Below are 18250 nucleotides of genomic sequence, written 5' to 3'. Positions count from 1 at the left end.
CAATCGATCAATCAACCAACCAGCCCGCTGCTTCTCCGCATGGGAAAACCCCTAGCCCCTACCTTCCCCTTACTCGATTTCAATCTCAATCCGAGCCCTTCCATATCCGCCACACCACTTTCTGAACGCCTCATGTCCCTGTGCTTGGCGCTAGACGGCTAGTGGACGGAGATCCTAGGCGTCGTCGTGCATAACCACAGAGGCCTCGGTGTCGTCGGGTGAAGCGGTGGAGGAAGAGTGGAGGAGGTCGAAAGAGAGAAACACGGCGCAGTGTGATCTGACAAGACGAATGGCACGAGCGTTTGTAAGCAGCATCTCGCTCTCACTTTCTCTTCGACTTGCTTCATCTTGTCGTCTCGCGGTTCAGGGTATACTGTGCTTTCTCTATAGATCGTGCATGCTCGTCGGAGTCTCGTCACTGGGTATCCTCATCCACAGCCGCCCGCCCAAGACCTCTCTCGCCACCTCCAGAAAAGCATTTCTCGTCCGCTCACCCGGGACGGTGAGGAAAGGTTGCGTGATGCGCTTCAATCGGCGAGGTATATTGACTCCCCACAGCTCGAGCGCACACCAGTAACAAGCGTCGTCTCCAAAGGTCAGTTGCCGGCATGAGAGTGTAGTAGGATGTGCATTGTAGATTGATGTCTGATGTAGCGGACATGCCGCGTTTTGAGTCGCACGTTTGGTGGAGACTATGAGACTAATCGGCTGTTTGCCAACGCGGGAGGGTGGAGTATGAAAGCGCAGTTTTAAAGCGCAGATGACGCCAGGTTTGAGGGTCATGTGGGGCCGGGCTGGTGGTGGCTCCGACGTGGATGTTGGCTCTGACGTGGATGCTGATGAACGACGGTGCGGAGCTGAGAATCTGCGTACAACTAGAGTGAAGTGGAGATGGCCAAGAGACGAGGGTCTCAAACGACAGTTTTCAAGGCTGCTGGTGGATAGAGAAGAGTAGACGGAGAAGAGACGGACGTGCTGATAGTCGGTTTTGATCTGTTCGGTAGAGTACGGTCTATCCATCAACTGTCGACCGCTTCCCTTCCCCTTCCCTCAGCAGCTAAACCATTCAGAAGCGCGAGCCTCACTCCACAGATCCGCCGCCTTGACCAAGTCGTTATACGCGTCTAGCGCCACCATATTTTGATACTCCTTTGTATGCCTCACAGCACCTCTCTGTTCATCGCTGAGCGCACTCCATACCAAGTCCCGCACTGGCTTGTTCACCCGCACGAACCACTTCACGAAGGTGTTCTTCTTGTACCAAATATATGTGCTGTATTTGAACGGCAAAAGACGCGTTTCCTCGTAGATCTGGCGACAGGTGCGCGTCAGGGTGACGTGGCGCTCAAAGGCCGCCGCTTTGAAGAAATTGCATGGCAGGCAGTAGTGAAGATCGAGGGATCTGAGTTCGTATGCACTCCCATCACGGAGCGTTTGAAACACCTGGATCTGGTTTTCGCTGAAGACGTATGCGTAGATTTTGTTGCGCAACTCGGGCGGGAGACGCAGGAGGGGAGATGTTGGATTAGCTGAGGCTGGGTGGGCGAAGGTGCTGCGGGACTGTTAATGCTGAGGAGGAATATAACCATGTTCGATCACGTACGACATGGCGATCTTCTGGGGCGCGCGGGGGTGAAGATCAAATGGCGCGGGTGAAAAGCCGATCAAGGTGAACACTGAACTGGTTTTATAAGGCGCTAAGAAGCTAGCTATGGATAATTACTTCGTTTCTGATGTGTACAAAACATCAGGAGACTGCCAGGATTGAGCAGAAAGGTCATGCACCAACATTGAACACATGTTTGCGCGATTGTCAAGCACTCATTGCGGTCCCGGCCCTTCTCCATCTCCGGACTACCTTGTCCTCACTGCCCCCCCAATGTTCATCCCGCACCTCCTGCACATACAACCTCTGCGACTCGTTCAACGCTTCCCACACCGTAGTGTGCAACGCCTCATCAAGCCTGCCCATCCAGAGCGTGAAATTGATTATGAGGCTGACGTTGTACGTGCTGTATTTGTATGGAAGGAGTCGGGTCTCGGCATACATCTGACGGCAGACTTGCGTCGGAGCGATGAGAGTATTGAAGGCCAGTCGCCCCGAGCCGTGGAAAAGGAGCTCAGAGTCGGGAAGAGTGGCGTAGCGTAGGGCGCCGGTATTGGACCAGAGGACGGTGATCCGGTAGCCGCTGAAGACATGTGCGTAGATCCTCTTGCGCAGCTCGAGAGGGAGACGGAGCAGTGGCGAGACAGGCTGTTGTGAGGTGAGTGAATCACTGCATGGCTGTCAGTGATGGAAAGAAGTGGCAATTTACGATGGACCTACGCCATGTTGTGGGATTGAATCGACTCAAAATTGAACAGTCGTAGGAAGAGGCGGAAGCTGCGCAAAATCGCGACAGGATACACCTTTGCAAGCCAGACACATGACTGAGCCTGCTTTCACTCTGTCTTTTCCGGAACATGGATAGGAGTACTTCAGCATCTGGACCGATACCGGCGTGCTCTGAGGCTACGCCTGTTTGAACCCACTTGTAGCTCCTGCACTTCAAAGGTAACAAGCGTGACTCTTTGGATATATGGCGGCACGTCCGCATGATGACGTCGTGACTCGCAGTCCGAACTGGACAGTGTCTTGTATACATTCTGGGGACCATCCCGACGTAGCATCTTGGTGGCATGCAATCGTGGGGCTACCTGAGAGTGTGGTATTTGATATCACCGAAGAGGTACAATAGGATTTAATTGCGAATCGGACGGAAGACGGAGTAACGGCGAAGCGGGAATATCTGTTGTAAGGGAGGTGGTAGGCAAGTAAACGCTCAGATAGTCGGAACGTACGCCATGGTGAAGTCTGATGAATGCGCGGCGAGACAGTTAAGAGCTCTTTGTCCCCGTACGTGAAAGGAACAACACGAGTATTCGACAACACACAGCAGGTACTTGTGTGTAAAGATCTCTTGTGTGCTTGACACCAACGTATGACGGTTACTCCGCCCACATCAGATGGTCAAGTCCCATGATAGTGCCGTACGCGCCCACATGGGTTGTCAACGTCAAAGTTTCGCATCTTCTCTTCTAGCTCCTTCGAGAACACCAACTGTCGAAAACCGTGCTGAAGATGAAAACACCACCGCCTCTTCGCCACTGATTGATCGCGAGAAGAACTGCACATGCTGCAATATCCTCCTCTATTCTTCTGTCATTGCGTTCAAAACTGTCTCCTGCATCACGCCACCTGGTACGAGCAATCATTCAACGGCATCCTCTTCATCATACGTGCATGTCTTGTAGCTGCTGTCTTTGAACGGTAGCCGTTGAACTTGTGCGCGACGTTGGTTGCACGTCTTCGCGAGGGCATCAAGTAGCTCGGAGGATGATGATGGATTGACTAACACAGGTGTAGATCCTGTTGCGGAGTTCGCCTGGAAGGCGCAGGATGAGCAGAAAAACTAAGTCTTTTGGCGGTCTTGGATTTCGTTAGCGTGAAGCAGCGGAAAGACGGGGTCGAAGGTGAATCCCAAGATTGATGTATGAAATGGAGTGTTGATCGCTCGCAAAATGTTAGAGTACGTCATGGACGCTAAATGCTGCAGGCACGTTCACATTTTCAAAGATGACTTCGAACGAAACCATGAACATTACCACATGCATTTTCAGCTACTCTCACGATCCATACCTGATCGCAAATATGCTCTGCGCAAAGGACTTCCATCTAAGAACGCCTTTGCCCAGCTATAGCAATGCTGCAAACAAGGAAACAGCACCCCGGTCTATCGAAAGAAGATAATCTCCATCACGCACTCATGCCGCGATTGTGCAGAATCGTATCCTGCTCATACACGCTTGGCCGTGAGTAGCCAGCATGCCGGAACACCATGCAAAACATCAACATCATCCCCAGAAGCCACGACGCCGTTTCAGCTACATTTCTTCATGCTTGGTGTCGTGCTTCGTTCATCGTAAATCGTTCGCTATCAGCTTCTGTCGCTCACTCCTTACTGCGATGCGCACTGGACGCGCTCGGCACCGGCATGCATGTCATCATCGTCCTCGTCGGGGCTGGTCATGCCTCGTGCGCGTGCCTGCTCGCGTGTGGGGTCGACGGTCTCGAGTGTAAAGTCCTCGGTCATTGCGTTGGGTGGAGGTGTAGCATCAGGGACCTTTCGTGGTGGCAGAACCGACTCGAGGGCGCGGATGTGCTCGGGCGTCAGGGGTGCGCCGTCTTCGCCGCCGAGGCGCTCGGGGAACTTAACATCGAACTGGATGTACAGGTTGCCGTGGTCATGGTGCCTGTATGAGGGCATACCCTGGCCGCGAATGACCTTGACATCGCCGGGAGCGATGCACTCGCCGGGGATGATGTCGACGGTCAACCACCTCTCGTCAAGGTGCTCAATGTGGATCTGACCACCAGCGAGGGCAGTCAGGAGGTCGATCTCGCAGTGGAAGAAAAGGTCGTCGTTCTTGCGCTGGAAACGAGGGTGGGGCTTCTGATCAATCTCGAAAATAACATCGCCGGGCTCAACGCCCGGAAGCTGATCGCCTTCGCCACGGAACTCTATCTTGTGGCCGCTCTGGACACCGCGGTCAACGTGGACGTGGAGGACCTTGCGCTCGATAATGGTCTTCTTGCCGTTGCACTGCTTGCACCTGTCCTTGTCGCGAATGATCTCGCCCTCTCCCTGGCAGTCAGGGCAGACGGTCTGGAAGCGCTGAATCATGGGGCCCATCTGCCTCATCATGTGCTTCATACCGCGGCCATCACAGCCAGCGCACTTCTTGACGGCACCCTCCTTACCACCAACACCGTGGCACTTTGAGCAGATGACGGACTTCTGGAGAGCGAGCTTAGAGATCTTACCGCGGTAAATATCCTCGAGCGAGACCTTGTGGGTGTGGGAAATGGTGCGCGCCTTCTTGGGGCCCTGCTCGCGCATGCCGCCACCAAACATGCCTCCAAATGGGCCACCACCGCCGCCGCCGCCGAAGAACTGCGCGAACAGATCCTCGGCAGCCATGCCGCCGCCGCCCATGCCGCCCTGCTCAAGGCCCTCCTCACCATACTGGTCGTACAGCTGTCGTTTTTGCGAGTCTTGGAGAACTTCGTATGCGTGTGAGAGGTCCTTGAACTTGTCGGCAGCCTCGGGGTTGTGTGCGTTCTTGTCGGGGTGCCATTTCAGCGCACCCTTCTTATATGCTGTCTTCAGCTGTGCTTCTGTGGCATCTGGGGACACCTGCGCGTGTCAATACTGATTAATCTGACACTTGGTGTAAGGCTGTACATACCCCAAGGATGTCGTAAAACTTGGTGTCCTTCACCATGTTGGCGGTTGCGTTGCGTGAGATTGCAAAGACGACGGGCTAGCGGGGTCGTAAAAGTGTGCTCGGGGTCGCTGTGGTATCTTTTGGGCGAGGGAGGAGCGCAACGTCGCTGTGTCTGGAGATTGAATGTCAGCGGCCGAGATGCGGACAAGGGTTTGCTTTAACAAGCGGCTCAGCCTTGCGGAAGGCGCCCGTATCTTCCTCGTCGAAGACTCAAACAGAAGGCGCTTACCGAGACTCGCCGGGAACGGGCTGTCGCAAAATTAACGGAGGGGTGCAAGACTTACAGGCACGTTACTGTCACTTGCCGGCAATATTTGTTTGGTGAAAGCACTGTAAGAGGCGAAAGCTTGGAGTTTTAAAAGTAGTCAACCGGGATGCCAACTGCGCCGAGCTGCAGAAGATTCCAACTGATTCTATGCCCTTCCACCGCGACCCAACAGCTCAAAACGGCCTGAAACTCGGGTTTTTGCCTGCTCAAGGTTTCGTGGCTGCTACGGCTAACAGCCGTGAACCGGATTCGCTTGGTAAGAAAACTTCACTTGATCTCGGCACGTAGAATAGATTGACATGCTGCTCATCAAGTCTTCCATTATTGTTGTACATTCGAGTCCGTGCGTCCCGCCAATCGGCAAGAGACGAGAAGCAGAAGCTTATCTGCCAAGTATGGCAATTGCGACGTGGACCCTGAATGCAATTCGTGACGCAAATCTTCTGCTGTGTGCTCTGCTCTCATCAAATCTCTCATCATGTCTGCAGAAGACGCTGGATTCAAGGCCGCCGTACACGAGGCTCGTCAAGGCAGCAGCGAAGGCGGAGTGCCCATTGGCGCTTGCCTTGTCTCAGCCGAAGGCAAGATACTTGGCCAGGGACATAATATGCGTATTCAGAAAGGCAGTGCTACTCTGCATGTCAGTGTTGCCTTGAATATGGTTGCCTCCAGCCTTATGCTAACCGAATCAGGCAGAGATTTCCGCTTTGGAGAATGCAGGACGCCTTCCGGCCTCAGTTTACCAAGGTGCAACCATGTACACCAGTCTTTCACCCTGTGACATGTGCACCGGTGCATGTGTGATGTACAAGGTCAAGCGAGTCGTCATTGGAGAGAACAGGACGTTTGTTGGCGGCGAAGAGTATCTGAAGAGCAAGGGCATCGAGGTTGTGGTGCTGCAGGACGAGGAGTGCCAGTTGCTGATGCAGAAATTTATCAAGGAAAAGCCCGGAGACTGGAATGAGGATATTGGAGAAGACGAATAAGTTCTGCGCGCTCTCTGGCTGCAGATCTGTCATGTGTGGTATTATGTCGTCAGCCTATGAATCTCCTCGAAGTAGAACTTCAGATCGTCCGGCTTGACAAACGGTGTGATGCCTGCGATTGTTAGTAGGTCTCATGCTGTGCCAACCCTGTGAGCTTACCATGACCGAGATTGGCGATCCAACCCTTCTTTCCTCCACCAAATCCAGCGACCATGTTCTCGACCACCTTTGTAATCGACTCGTGGCTGCCGTACAGGATGCCTGGGTCCGCATTGCCTTGCAGGACCTTGCCCTTTGACTGTGCCAATTGATAGGCCTCAGCTGGGTCATGGAGCCAGTCTAAACCAATGGTGTTGTATTTCGATTCGCAGAGCGCTGGCAGTGCGTACCATGCCCCCTTAGCAAAGACGGTCATGGGAATGACCTCATCGATGCCCTTCGACTTGATGCGCGCGGGAAGGTTATCGGCAATGTAGTTGAGATATGGCAGGGAGAACTCCTTAAAGGCCTGAGGAGAAAGTTCACCTGCCCATGAATCGAAGACTTGAACCATCTGTAGCGGTTAGTTTTGTCTAACCCTAAACATCTACAAAAACATACCTGAGCGCCAGCCACAACCTGCAGAGCTAGGTACTCGACACAAAGCTCAGAAATCTTCTGAAGCAGCGCCTTGGTAGCCTCGGGGTACTTGTAGATCCATGTCTTGACCTGGATGAACATCTTGCTGCCACCGCCTTCGACCATGTAGCTCAACAGTGTCCAAGGGGCGCCACAGAAACCAATCAAGGGCACTCGACCGTCAAGCTTCTGCCTCGTCAAAGTAATGGCCTTGTAGACGTAGTCGAGTGACTCCTTCACATCTACGTTGCGCTCCATAACCTCCTTGTACTGTTCGTCTTGCGGTGTCTGAAGTGGCTCGGGGAAGTGAGGCCCCTTCTTGTCTACCATTATGACCTCCATGCCCATTGCCTGTGGGATGACGAGGATGTCGGAGAAGATAATCGCGGCATCAACAAGGCCAGCATATCGATCGATGGGCTGAAGGGTAAGGTTCGAGGCAATCTCGGGGCTGCGGCAGCACTCAAAGAAGTCATTCTTGCCCTTTTCTTGGTGGTACTCAGGCAGGTAGCGTCCAGCTATTCAATTGTGAGTACTGTGATTGCGCCGAGGCACCAATGAGTAGATTCGTACCTTGCCGCATCACCCACATGGGTGCACGCTCGACATTCTCGCCTGCTCAGGATAAGCACAAATTTCCTTATGAGTTGCTACGCTTGTATTACGTACCCTTTGCGGTGCGGAGAATGAGGTCATTTTTCATAGGAGCGAAATTCTGCGCCATTGTTGCTGTATGATGTGAGATTGAACAATGAGCAGCCTCGGAATTCTATGATGATGGGAGTAGCTTCCGACGAACCCCGCGCGCACCGTGAAGGCCACTAAGCCGCATGCAGACGCGACAGCTCAGACGCGCCTTCCTCTCTCTAGCAACGAAGTCAATCCGAGATCATGCTTCTTATGCATGTTCACCTCCCGACGCGTCTGAGACCGATAACATCACCAAAGCATCTCTTCTTCGCTTCTCGAGCCCACGTCAAAGCCGCCAGAAGCTCCTTCTCGAGCTTGACGCGACCTTGCGCGAAACCACGTGCAGCGCGGTTCGCAGGCGCAACATGGACCGGATCACTGCAGCTTCGAGGTGCGAAGCGGAAAGCCTCAATCAAACTTGAAGAGGTACCTCAGGGTTCCATTGGATCTGAAGCGCTACCGCCCCAGGATGATGCCGAGCCAGATTACCCACCATTGCTGCAGCAAGTGCGCAACACTATGCTCAAATTCAGTCACTGTGTCGTAGTGACCAGAGTTGGCGGCTTCTACGAGGTGCGTGCGTGATATCCGACGTTATGGCATCTACTGATATCAGATTAGCTTTACTTCGAACAGGCTGACGAGTACGCACCGCTCTTAAACCTGAAGAAGGCAAAGCGAAAAGCATCCAAGGGTAGCAAAAGACCTGCTGTGTCAATGGTGAGTATTCTGTGAATTCTCTGTCACCCAACACTAATCAGATCAGGCCGGCTTCCCTGCATACCAGCTGGACCGCTACCTTAAGATACTTGTCCAGGATCTGAACAAGCATGTTGCCATCTGTGACGAGTTCGTCAACGACGCACCCAATCGAGCGAAGGGCGAGCTTCAGTATATTCGACGAGTGGCTCGCATCATCACGCCTGGTACTTTGATCGATGAGCATTTCATGGATCCCTGGGAGAACAACTATCTCCTCAGCATCCACGTTGACCCTAAGATGCTCGAAAAGGACAAGGCTGTTGCAAAAAGTCCTGGGAGCTCCAACGTGGCTTCTGTGCTCAATCTGCCTCGTACGGAGGTTGGGCTTGCTTGGATCGACCTATCTAGTGGCGATTTCCTGACGCAAAGCACCGATATTGCATCCTTGCCGACTGCAGTAGCTCGCATCAAGCCACGGGAGATCGTGCTCGATAGCATTTTCGAAGAAGCTGAGCATTCACACATCGTGTCCATACTGCAAGAAGACGGGCATATCATCACGTTCCAGGAGCCGTCAAAAGAATTACTCACTGTTGAGGACTGGATACCCATGCTCGAGGATGTCGTTGATGACTTCGACCCTGCGAACTTCACAACTGGCGAAGTGGCTGCTGGTGGTTCACTTCTGCACTATGTCAAGCACCAGCTTCTTGGTTCTCGGACACGACTACGAGCGCCAGTCAGACACCAGGCCGAAGATCACATGAGCATCGACAAGAACAGCTTAAGAGCGCTGGAGATCAGGAGCACAATCCGAGACGGCACTTACGAAGGGAGTTTACTGCACTCTCTGAAGAGCACAGTCACCAAAAGTGGGACACGCCTGCTATCGCAACGACTATGTATGCCCACTCTTGTCCATCTAGCTAGTAGACGCTAACATTTGGCAGCCGCACCGTCCATGTCGCTTTCCACAATCAACGACCGGCTTGATTTGGTCCAAGAGATGATCGAATACCCTCAGCTCAGGCAAGATATCATAGCGTTGCTTGGACAGACCTTCGACTCTCTTCGACTTGTCACAAAGTTTACATACGGTCGTGGCGATGCAGATGACCTGATGGAGCTTTCGAAAACCATTGCTACTACTTTCGAATTGTTCAATGTCGTTCGTGAGCACACGACTTCGAGGAATGCCATCCCAACCGACACCAACGCCGAGACGTCAGAGACCAGACGGAGGCAGTGCATGTCTGCACTAGAGCGACGCTTCGATCTTGAAGGTGTGCTCGACCTTTCCAGACGCATACAGGATGCTATCGACGAGGATGCGCTGTCTGAATATCATCGTGCCGAAGACGAGCAAGCGGAAGAAATGTCAGAACTCGCACAAGACGTCCTCGGTCGAGAAGCAGGCGAGGAGGACTTGAAGGACATGCCAAAACGCATTCAGCCCAAACCTCACGCAATCACGGGCAGCTATAAGAGCGCTACAGATGGACGAGACGACATCTGGATTATGAAACGTAAGGCAAGCACAGCTTTACACCGGTTGCACAAGTCTCTGGAAACCATGGGCGATGTGAAAGCACAGCTCGAAGCTAGACTGCGGGAGAAGATGGATGTTTCCACCCTGACGCTCAAGTGGACGCCGAACCTTGCGCATATTGCTCATGTGAAGGGAAAAGACATGTCTCGCATCGCAGAACACTATCCGAAGAGCCTCAGTAGCAGCAAGTCGACCCGGTCGTTCCAAGTTCCTGAGTGGACGCTATTGGGCGCTCAGATGGACGAGACGCGCTTCCGAATTCGCAACGAAGAGCAGCGAGTCTTGGGAGAATTGCGCGAGGGTGTCGTACGCAACCTCGTGAGGCTTCGACGTAACGCCGCTGTGCTTGACGAGCTTGACGTCGCATGCGCCTTTGCACTGCTTGCCGTGGAGAAGTATTTCATCCGACCCATAATCACTTCCGGAACATCGCACAACGTTGTTGGCGGTCGACATCCGGTTGTCGACAACAGCAGTGGTGACCAAGGACGTAAATTCACGCCCAACGACTGCATACTCGACGACAAAGAGCGCATCTGGCTCATTACTGGTCCTAACATGGCGGGCAAGAGCACGTACCTCCGGCAGAACGCCTTGATCTCGATACTTGCCCAGACAGGGTCGTATGTACCAGCCGAGTACGCGGAGATTGGACTCGTCGATAAAGTCTTTAGTCGTGTTGGCTCAGCGGACAATCTCTTCCTCGATCAATCAACCTTCATGGTAGAGATGCTTGAGACCGCTCAGATTCTCAAAGAAGCAACTCCACGTTCCTTCGTCATCATGGATGAGGTAGGCCGAGGTACTACACCTGAAGACGGCATTGCAGTAGGCTTTGCTTGCTTGCATCATTTGTACTACTCGAATCAGTGTCGAACTTTGTTTGCGACCCACTTCCACACTCTTGCCGATATGACCAAGGATTTCAACAAGCTGGCTTGCTACTGTAACGATGTCCGTGAGGAGGCAGACGGCAAGTTCTCATATGTGCATCGCCTCAGAAGAGGTGTTAACCGTGAGAGTCACGCTCTGAAGGTTGCACGAGTCGCAGGTAAGGTCGAAATCTCATGAAAGAATGACGCCACTTACTGATGTGCATTAGGCCTTCCCGAAGAAGCCATTGCTGTTGCTGCACGAGTTCGCAAGCAGCTAAAGGGTGATTCGACCTGATCAGGAGCCGAACGGTCTGTCAAAGACAGGAGATAGAGCTGCTGCCACGATATGAGTCTACACTCCCTCCCTTCTCCGCGCTGTACAACACGCATTGTATCATGTCTTGTATTACCATGTACAGCTCTTTCTACATCCTTCCAGCTCCAACATTAGATACCCACCATCATGTACTATATATTGCTGCGCGTGCAGCGCTCATGTCCTACACATGGATCTCCTAATCAGGTATACCGCTCGACGCGAAGGCTACACAAGCGACCAAGTCTATCGTGCTCTGCATGCATTTGGTGGTACAAGCACATGCCGAGCACAGTGCATGTGGAGCACAATGCACTAGGCTATCAGGCTCATACATGTAGGCTCTCGAAGGAGTATAGTCTACTCGAGACAAGACCCTCGTGCAACCAATGTCATCGATGCTGAGGAACGTCGTTGACGCTGTTGATCTCGTGCGTGGCGGGCGCACACTAACTCAATTTACGGCACCCCACACTTTTGTACCCGCTAGCTTACTTGACATTCCGTCGGTAGCTTGTTGACTTGATCTCCAACCTCCTCCTGATCAGCTTTTTGACTATTCCTCTTCTCGAAAGCCTGTGTAAAGATGGGCGAAGTGAGCCCCGCGTCTCTACCTGTCGCTCCTGCATCCTACCCCTCACCCAAGCAGATATCGCCCCACCTAATCCTCCAGCCTCCGCTATCTCGCCGAGGAAATGGCCCGGGACTTATCTTGATACTCGATCACTACGCACTGGTTGAGGAGAGCGACAAGCATCTCGATCCTCCACCGCTGCAAAAATGGGCTGAAGAGGGCTTTGCCGTAGTCCAGCTCCTCGTGCCTGGGAAGGTAGAAGATGGCGGCGAGTTTCCTTTGGACAAAGCCTTGGAAGTGCTGAAGAGTTGCGAGGCCTGTGATTACGGGAGGGGTGTTGGTGTAGTCTGTGAGTCTTGAATTCTCCTTGATCTTCGGGTTGGACTGGGACGTTACAGAAAGAGCAAGAAGCACAACGGGCAACGTGACTTGATACAACAGATATCAAAACGCCGGCATCTGACACATATTAAGCTTACATCTCTCGTCTCCCATTCTACGTCGAAGAAGGCGTCATTCAGCACCCCGATATCCTCGCTGTGGTATCTTACGGTGGACGTCAACTGTCTACCCTCCACGAATCGTCAACCGCCCTGCCGCCTCAACTCATCCATGCCGCCGGTCCCACAGTCGCACGTCGAGAATCTCTTCCCCTATCCCCGGATCCTGAGCCCACTAAATCCTCACCAACCTCGCAGCGCCCAGCTGGTATCGTGAAGACATTTCGTTACGAAGACGCCACTAACGATACTAATTGGGTGCTTCCTGCTGACCCCAAATATTCCAAGCGCAATGCTGGTATCGCTCACACAAGGAGTGCAGCATTTCTCAAGCCATTTCTCAACGGGCCATACTTCGATCTCGAAGCTGTGTGGGATGAACATTGCTTGTACGAGTTCGGAGAACGAGCAGTGGAGAAGACGATGGCGACCATGGTTGCGCAGCCCTATGTAAACCACATTCCAACCATGACGTAAGTAACAACTTTCCCTTTCTCGGACTCACATCCTCGTCTGAAGAAGCGATACGTCAACCCGCACCACTGATCCTGGTCATCTCGCTAACACAACCCAGCGGCGGCATCGGCAAAGACCGCCTGACAGCCTTCTACACGCACCACTTCATCTTCAGCAACCCCGACGATACCGCACTATCCCTCGTAAGCCGTACTGTCGGCACAGACCGCGTAATCGACGAGTTCGTCTTTTCGCTCACTCACGACAAAGAAGTGCCCTGGCTACTCCCCGGCATTCCGCCCACTGGCAAGAAGCTCGAGATCCCGTTCACATCCATCGTGGCTATTCGTGGTGATCGTCTGTGCCACGAGCATATTAGTTGGGATCAGGCGACAGCGCTGAAGCAGCTGGATCTGTTGCCGGAGTATGTGCCCTTCAGGTATGCTATCAATGGCAAGGAGGCGGAACAGGGGAAGATATATGAGGTCAAATTGCCGGTCGCAGGGAGAGAGACGGCGGCGAAGTTAGTGGACGAGGGTTGCGGAGAGAGTAACGCCTTGATGGGGAAGAGTTGGAGGGAGGTCAATGACGTTTAGGGTGCATGCAGTGGCACTGCACGTATATGGGAGGCGATCTGTAATACTATGTTGGTTCATCCAACGCCGTGCACGTCAAAGTTCCTGATTTATAAAGCTCGACGATTCCACCAGGAGGCATTGTGCTACTCCGTTAGCGTGTGAGCCTCCCGCAACGCCTCCGTCAGCGACACCATGTTTGCACTAGGAGTATTCTCGCGTATGTTCAAGTTGATCCTCCGCTTGGTTTCCGTCCCTAAGATCTCTACGTAGGCTGTATCCTTCACCAGCCAACGACGATGCGCTTCCCATTCAACCTCCGACAGGGACCCAGTAGGCTTCGTGCCCGTGTAGGTACGAGGAACAGTGGAGCCACAGCGACATCGTAGCTGGAGCCAGTCAGCCTACCCAGAAGCTTCTTCGCAACCGGACCGATCTCTTGTCTAGTCAGCAAGCAGATAGGGGAAGTCTAGAAGTTGAGTTGCAAGTCCCGCTCATTCGAGTGCATATTTGGGGTTATCAAGAAGCTGTGAGTGAACCGGATGGGCGTGCTGCGAATGCCTTCTTTTCGGAGTTGGCATATGTGTTCTGCTGCTGAGTCGACATAGCTGATGCCGCACATTGACGAAACATGGGTCTGATTGTTGGCTCAGGGATGGGCTGCTAGCTGATGCAGTGTGTTGCCGAAGACCTCATAGACGCGGACGAGTGCGTCGCTGTTGACACTGTGGTCGTCAATCAATGCAGCGCGGAGACCTTCATCGCTCCACTCTCTCGGCCATACAGTTAGGTGAAGAAACCCGTCGAGCTTGTAGGCTTCTTGATTTGCTTTGGGAGTTTGCTGTGTATACGATATGATGTATCGGGCCGGCGTATCTGCTTGTTCGACAATGAGATTGTTGTATTCAGGTTCGAAGGTAAGCTGGGTGATGTAGATCTGTGTGTGCACTTCACTCCTGTCCATGTACTTTTGTAACGTGGTCTGCATCGTCGCATCATTGGAAGCTGCTTGGGCAAGATTGGCTGTCATGATGATGAGAACGTCCTCTGGTACGGCTGCCGTGATCTAGTCTTTGGCTCGCGTCCACCAGTCCCGATTAATTTGCTCCATTAGTATCGCGCTTGTCTTCTTATCACCAAGAGACAAGAAAACGGGGATCGGTTGCTTTTTGGTGACGGCGCAGGCACGCGGCTCCTTGTACGTTTAAGAGGTTACAAAGCGAAGTAGAATCCAACAAGTCCACATTGATGCTTGCGATTGCAGAGTCAAGCCTGAGCCTAAACTTGACGCAATTGTCACTGCTCTGGTGAAGGAGAGTTTTAAGGCGAAGCCCCGCAAACGGGCCCTGGCGCAGAGCGCAATCACAGTCTTGAGGTGAATACAGGCATGCTTGACTACTACTATTACCCTGCGCTTCAAACTCTTCTAATACGGTTATAACCCTAGCTAAGCTAGCCAGGTTGCTTCAATCATTCTGGCAGGAATTGAAAATGCTGGGACTCTCGAATTTGGGTTTTTGGCCTCATGATTCTCGATGCAAAAGGCAGTCCGGCCTGTTCGTATGGCACGTTTGCAGCCCTGGAATGGACCAGCTCGTCGGTTAGATTCAGCGTACTATCCTCCAGCAAAGACTCCATTGTCGTGATCGTTCACAGTTGCACGGGTAGCCTCGTTCGCATGGCAAGCTTAGCCCTCACATATTTGACGCCTGTTCTTTGGTGGTGAGGGACGTTCCGTTAGTTTGATCTTCACCACAATCCGTGCCCCAGGGTTCGACGCAGCTACTAGATCCTTGTAAGGTGTTGACTACTCCGACATAGCGTGCTCAGTGGGTGTTGTCGATGACCGAAAGCAGTGGCGAGCGCTGCTGGTTTGTCTCTGGACTCCTAGAGCTTGTCAGATCCCTGAATCAGCAGTCTAGCCAAGGGAAACACTTACGTGGAGGCTGATGGCTGGGTGTCTGTTTGGTTCGTCGCAGGGATCTTGAGTGCCCTGTGTGTCGGTGCTGGTGGGCTATTTGAACGGTGGAAAATCAATCGATATGCCTTGACCCTGGTATTACCATCAAGACTACGCCAACATGGTGTTGGTTTGAGCTCTGTCTCTAAGCGTGTTGCTGCGGCAGTGAAGAGTCGCCGAGTGTCTCTTGGTATGGAGCCTGCCTTGCCAAGAAGATGTGGTTAGGCTATAACTGTACGGCCATGTCTTCCGATTGAATGGCTAATTGTCCAGCTCACATTTCAGGCGGCTTTACTGGCTTTGTAGATATGCTTAAATTCGTCCATCAGGTTTTATCTAGACAGAGGTCTGATTCAAACGCAGCTGCTGTCTTCGCGGTTGCGCGTGCTCCAGTGGGTCCTGCTCGGAACTTCCTCCGACATGCGAAAGGGAAGAGCCCACAGTCGCAAGAGCTCCTTTCGAATCGTTCCTGTGGTTCCCTCTGTCTTACCTTCTGTGAGCCCTGAACACGCGTCTTCCCTTCTGAAGTACCTATCGATTCCGGCCATGTCGCATGCGCAATGACGTGCCATGCCGAACAACCGTCGAGCAGGGGTTTCCGCCCAGGGTCTGTAGCTCCAGCCCCGCCGACTGTTCCGCCTGTCACGTCTCCCGCGCTCAGACCTCAGATGTCTCTTGCGCTTCATTGCAACATCTGTCACGATGGCGGAGGTTGAAGCCGGTCCTGCGGCGACCGTAAAGCAAGCAGTTGAAAGCCCTTCTGATCAGCTCAACGACCAGGAGCAGCAAAATGCTGCCCAGCTGATCCAGCGCAATTATCGCGGATACCGCGAACGTCGACAACTTCAGGGTATCGGGCTAGATGCTAGTGCACGCTGGGCAGAAGTACGCCTCCAAACTTTCCATGAAGCCAGAGTGAAAAGTTGACAGTGCCACAGGCTGTACGAGATGGTTAGCCCACCTCTTTCTAACGTCGACGCATCCTAACCGTTCCCAGCGAGATGGCGCAACGCAACGCGCCTCAAGTCGCACGCAGACAGCCAGTCAAACCAAGACGAATTGACGACACCCGAGCAACGCGCGCGCGCGAACTCTGAAGCCGCGCGAAAGAAATGGAAGCGAGTCGGCGCGATCGCACGTCGAGCAGGCGCAGACGATGCGCCCGATGTCTCGAGCTCAGAAACCGACGAATCTTGCTCGCCCGAGGAGCGCACGAATCAGAAGAAGAAGAAAGGCGAGCAGAAGTCTGAGCGCGAAAGAACGGCCAAAATGATGGACCTGCAATACTTTCTGGAAATGGTGGACCAGAAACACCGGTACGGCTCGAATCTGCGCGCATACCACGAGGAATGGAAGAAATCCGCGACGCACGAGAACTTCTTTTACTGGCTCGACAAAGGCGAAGGTCGCAACTTTGAGCATCCCACGGTCTCAAGAGTCAGGCTGGAGAAAGAGCAGGTACGGTACCTGTCGCGCGAAGAAAGGCTGAACTACATGGTGAAGATCGATAAGGAGGGTAGATTGTGCTGGGCGAAGAACGGCGAGCGAATCAATACGACGACCGAGTACAAAGATAGTGTAAATGGTATCGTTCCTGTTGATGATGATACGCCAGCGTATGGATCCAATGGACAGCTGCTGCACGACGGGCAGAGCAAGAATTTGAGACACTCGAGGTCGTCCTCCATATCCTCCAGCAGCTCGAGTTCGTCGGAATCGGGAGAGCATAGCGACGTTGAGGGCGAACACTATGTCAACGAGGATCTGGACCGTGCAAAGGGGATCAAGAAGATCAAACATGTGTCCGCGGCGACGATTCTGAATCATCTGTTACGTAGCTCTGTCAAACCGAATTCCTGGATCTTTGTAAGTCGCATTGACCTTACCATAGCAATAGGAGGGTCGTTACCGGTGCTGGTTGCGGGAAAGTTGTCTTGATAATGACAGCGGAAGCGTTGCTACGGCCATCGACCACATTACCTTGACACTGACTTTGAGCAGGTCGCCGACACATCTTTCCGCCTATACATTGGCATTAAGCAATCCGGTTCCTTCCAACACTCGTCTTTCCTCCATGGCGCGCGCATATCCTCCGCAGGCCTCGTCCGTATCAAAGACGGGCAGTTGCGCCGGCTCTCACCCCTGTCAGGGCACTACCGACCGCCCACAAAGAACTTCCGCGCCTTTGTGCACAACATGCAAGATAATGGCGTCGACATGAGCCGCGTCAGCATTTCGCGTTCATACGCCGTCCTGGTCGGGTTGGAAGCATACGTTAAAACGCGCCGGAAGGTCAAGAAAGGCGTCGGCGCAATCAAGGACGCCGAGACCAAAGTCGTGCACCCGGAAGTCTACCAGAAAAAGGTCGAGGACCAGAAGGACAACAGTAAGAGCGCGCAGCGCGAACGACAGCTGCTTGCCGACCAGGCGGAGAAGGAGGAAGCTGAGCGAAAAGAGAGGAGTTGGAAGCGCCGAATATGGAAGAAGATCAGCGGTGGTGGGAAAGAAGATGTTGCCATCCGTGAGAAGGAGCAGGCGAAGGAGCAGAGGAGGTGGAAGGTGCTGAGTCGCTCTGGGCAGGATGTTGAGAGTGGAATTCCCCCAGATGGGAGCAGACAGAGTTTGTCGAAGAGTGTGGCTGAGCCGAAGCCGATTGGTGGCGTACCTGCTTGATGCTGTCAGGATTTGTTCGTGATACCTTTCTCTAATGATATCCTCTCGTGTTTCGTCAAGTGGAGCGACGTTGCTGGTCCCTCAGCAGTACGACATCTTCTCCAGCATGGTGCTTCATGCGAACTTGGATGCCATCGACACTTCGAGTGAGATTGAGCGTGCTTCCTGCTCCCTCGAAGT

General features: G+C 53.1%; 8 protein-coding genes across 8 annotated transcripts; 5 read left to right on the top strand and 3 right to left on the bottom strand.

The window, feature by feature from the left end:
• Positions 1–1715: 1715 nt before the first annotated feature.
• On the bottom strand, positions 1716–2452 carry M421DRAFT_417177 (uncharacterized protein). Its single transcript, XM_033591350.1, has 2 exons — positions 2327–2452; positions 1716–2276 (listed from the first exon to the last, which is right to left on the bottom strand). The coding sequence occupies exons 1-2, from the start codon at positions 2329–2331 to the stop codon at positions 1814–1816; spliced, it is 468 nt and encodes a 155-aa protein (XP_033452709.1). The 5' UTR covers positions 2332–2452; the 3' UTR covers positions 1716–1813.
• Positions 2453–3998: 1546 nt separating this feature from the next.
• M421DRAFT_54472 (chaperone protein dnaJ) lies at positions 3999–5325 on the bottom strand (the record flags this gene model as incomplete). Its single annotated transcript, XM_033595226.1, has 2 exons — positions 3999–5237; positions 5290–5325. 2 exons carry the CDS (start codon positions 5323–5325, stop codon positions 3999–4001), a joined length of 1275 nt encoding a protein of 424 aa, XP_033452708.1.
• An 818-nt stretch (positions 5326–6143) lies between these two features.
• M421DRAFT_417175 (cytidine deaminase-like protein) lies at positions 6144–6932 on the top strand. The gene is made up of 3 exons (XM_033591349.1): positions 6144–6236; positions 6289–6694; positions 6742–6932. The coding sequence occupies exons 1-2, from the start codon at positions 6204–6206 to the stop codon at positions 6580–6582; spliced, it is 327 nt and encodes a 108-aa protein (XP_033452707.1). The 5' UTR covers positions 6144–6203; the 3' UTR covers positions 6583–6694; positions 6742–6932.
• Positions 6184–7950, bottom strand: M421DRAFT_417174 (uroporphyrinogen decarboxylase). The gene is made up of 6 exons (XM_033591348.1): positions 7870–7950; positions 7774–7815; positions 7183–7718; positions 6742–7135; positions 6289–6694; positions 6184–6236 (listed from the first exon to the last, which is right to left on the bottom strand). The coding sequence occupies exons 1-5, from the start codon at positions 7922–7924 to the stop codon at positions 6624–6626; spliced, it is 1098 nt and encodes a 365-aa protein (XP_033452706.1). The 5' UTR covers positions 7925–7950; the 3' UTR covers positions 6184–6236; positions 6289–6623.
• Positions 7821–11395, top strand: M421DRAFT_292400 (DNA mismatch repair protein muts). The gene is made up of 5 exons (XM_033589033.1): positions 7821–8463; positions 8512–8610; positions 8657–9494; positions 9543–11192; positions 11244–11395. Exons 1-5 carry the CDS (start codon positions 8092–8094, stop codon positions 11309–11311), a joined length of 3027 nt encoding a protein of 1008 aa, XP_033452705.1. The 5' UTR covers positions 7821–8091; the 3' UTR covers positions 11312–11395.
• A 459-nt stretch (positions 11396–11854) lies between these two features.
• M421DRAFT_417172 (uncharacterized protein) lies at positions 11855–13767 on the top strand. The gene is made up of 4 exons (XM_033591347.1): positions 11855–12255; positions 12381–12879; positions 12981–13657; positions 13711–13767. The coding sequence occupies exons 1-3, from the start codon at positions 11919–11921 to the stop codon at positions 13456–13458; spliced, it is 1314 nt and encodes a 437-aa protein (XP_033452704.1). The 5' UTR covers positions 11855–11918; the 3' UTR covers positions 13459–13657; positions 13711–13767.
• Positions 13768–14812: 1045 nt separating this feature from the next.
• M421DRAFT_417171 (uncharacterized protein) lies at positions 14813–15883 on the top strand. The gene is made up of 2 exons (XM_033591346.1): positions 14813–15324; positions 15377–15883. The coding sequence occupies exons 1-2, from the start codon at positions 15280–15282 to the stop codon at positions 15620–15622; spliced, it is 291 nt and encodes a 96-aa protein (XP_033452703.1). The 5' UTR covers positions 14813–15279; the 3' UTR covers positions 15623–15883.
• Positions 15884–15893: 10 nt separating this feature from the next.
• Positions 15894–16451, top strand: M421DRAFT_417170 (uncharacterized protein). The gene is made up of 2 exons (XM_033591345.1): positions 15894–16348; positions 16395–16451. The coding sequence occupies exon 1, from the start codon at positions 16100–16102 to the stop codon at positions 16322–16324; it is 225 nt and encodes a 74-aa protein (XP_033452702.1). The 5' UTR covers positions 15894–16099; the 3' UTR covers positions 16325–16348; positions 16395–16451.
• Positions 16452–18250: the final 1799 nt, after the last annotated feature.

This window comes from Didymella exigua, assembly GCF_010094145.1.
Source record: "Didymella exigua CBS 183.55 unplaced genomic scaffold M421scaffold_4, whole genome shotgun sequence".
Taxonomy (NCBI): domain Eukaryota; kingdom Fungi; phylum Ascomycota; class Dothideomycetes; order Pleosporales; family Didymellaceae; genus Didymella; species Didymella exigua.
This window is presented reverse-complemented; position numbering and strand designations above follow the sequence as displayed.

Coding starts and splice junctions, on each gene's coding strand:
- M421DRAFT_417172 (XM_033591347.1), top strand. CDS start 11,919: ATGGGCGAAGTGAGCCCCGCGTCTCTACCTGTCGCTCCTGCATCCTAC. Junction 12,256..12,380: donor GAGGGGTGTTGGTGTAGTCT/GTGAGTCTTGAA, acceptor ACACATATTAAG/CTTACATCTCTCGTCTCCCA. Junction 12,880..12,980: donor AACCACATTCCAACCATGAC/GTAAGTAACAAC, acceptor AACACAACCCAG/CGGCGGCATCGGCAAAGACC.
- M421DRAFT_417174 (XM_033591348.1), bottom strand. CDS start 7,924: ATGGCGCAGAATTTCGCTCCTATGAAAAATGACCTCATTCTCCGCACC. Junction 7,816..7,869: donor CATTCTCCGCACCGCAAAGG/GTACGTAATACA, acceptor TATCCTGAGCAG/GCGAGAATGTCGAGCGTGCA. Junction 6,695..6,741: donor GATCGCCAATCTCGGTCATG/GTAAGCTCACAG, acceptor TAACAATCGCAG/GCATCACACCGTTTGTCAAG.
- M421DRAFT_292400 (XM_033589033.1), top strand. CDS start 8,092: ATGCTTCTTATGCATGTTCACCTCCCGACGCGTCTGAGACCGATAACA. Junction 8,464..8,511: donor GAGTTGGCGGCTTCTACGAG/GTGCGTGCGTGA, acceptor ATATCAGATTAG/CTTTACTTCGAACAGGCTGA. Junction 11,193..11,243: donor GAAGGTTGCACGAGTCGCAG/GTAAGGTCGAAA, acceptor GATGTGCATTAG/GCCTTCCCGAAGAAGCCATT.
- M421DRAFT_417171 (XM_033591346.1), top strand. CDS start 15,280: ATGACCGAAAGCAGTGGCGAGCGCTGCTGGTTTGTCTCTGGACTC. Junction 15,325..15,376: donor GCTGGTTTGTCTCTGGACTC/CTAGAGCTTGTC, acceptor GGAAACACTTAC/GTGGAGGCTGATGGCTGGGT.
- M421DRAFT_417175 (XM_033591349.1), top strand. CDS start 6,204: ATGCGTATTCAGAAAGGCAGTGCTACTCTGCAT. Junction 6,237..6,288: donor AAGGCAGTGCTACTCTGCAT/GTCAGTGTTGCC, acceptor TAACCGAATCAG/GCAGAGATTTCCGCTTTGGA.
- M421DRAFT_417170 (XM_033591345.1), top strand. CDS start 16,100: ATGGCGGAGGTTGAAGCCGGTCCTGCGGCGACCGTAAAGCAAGCAGTT.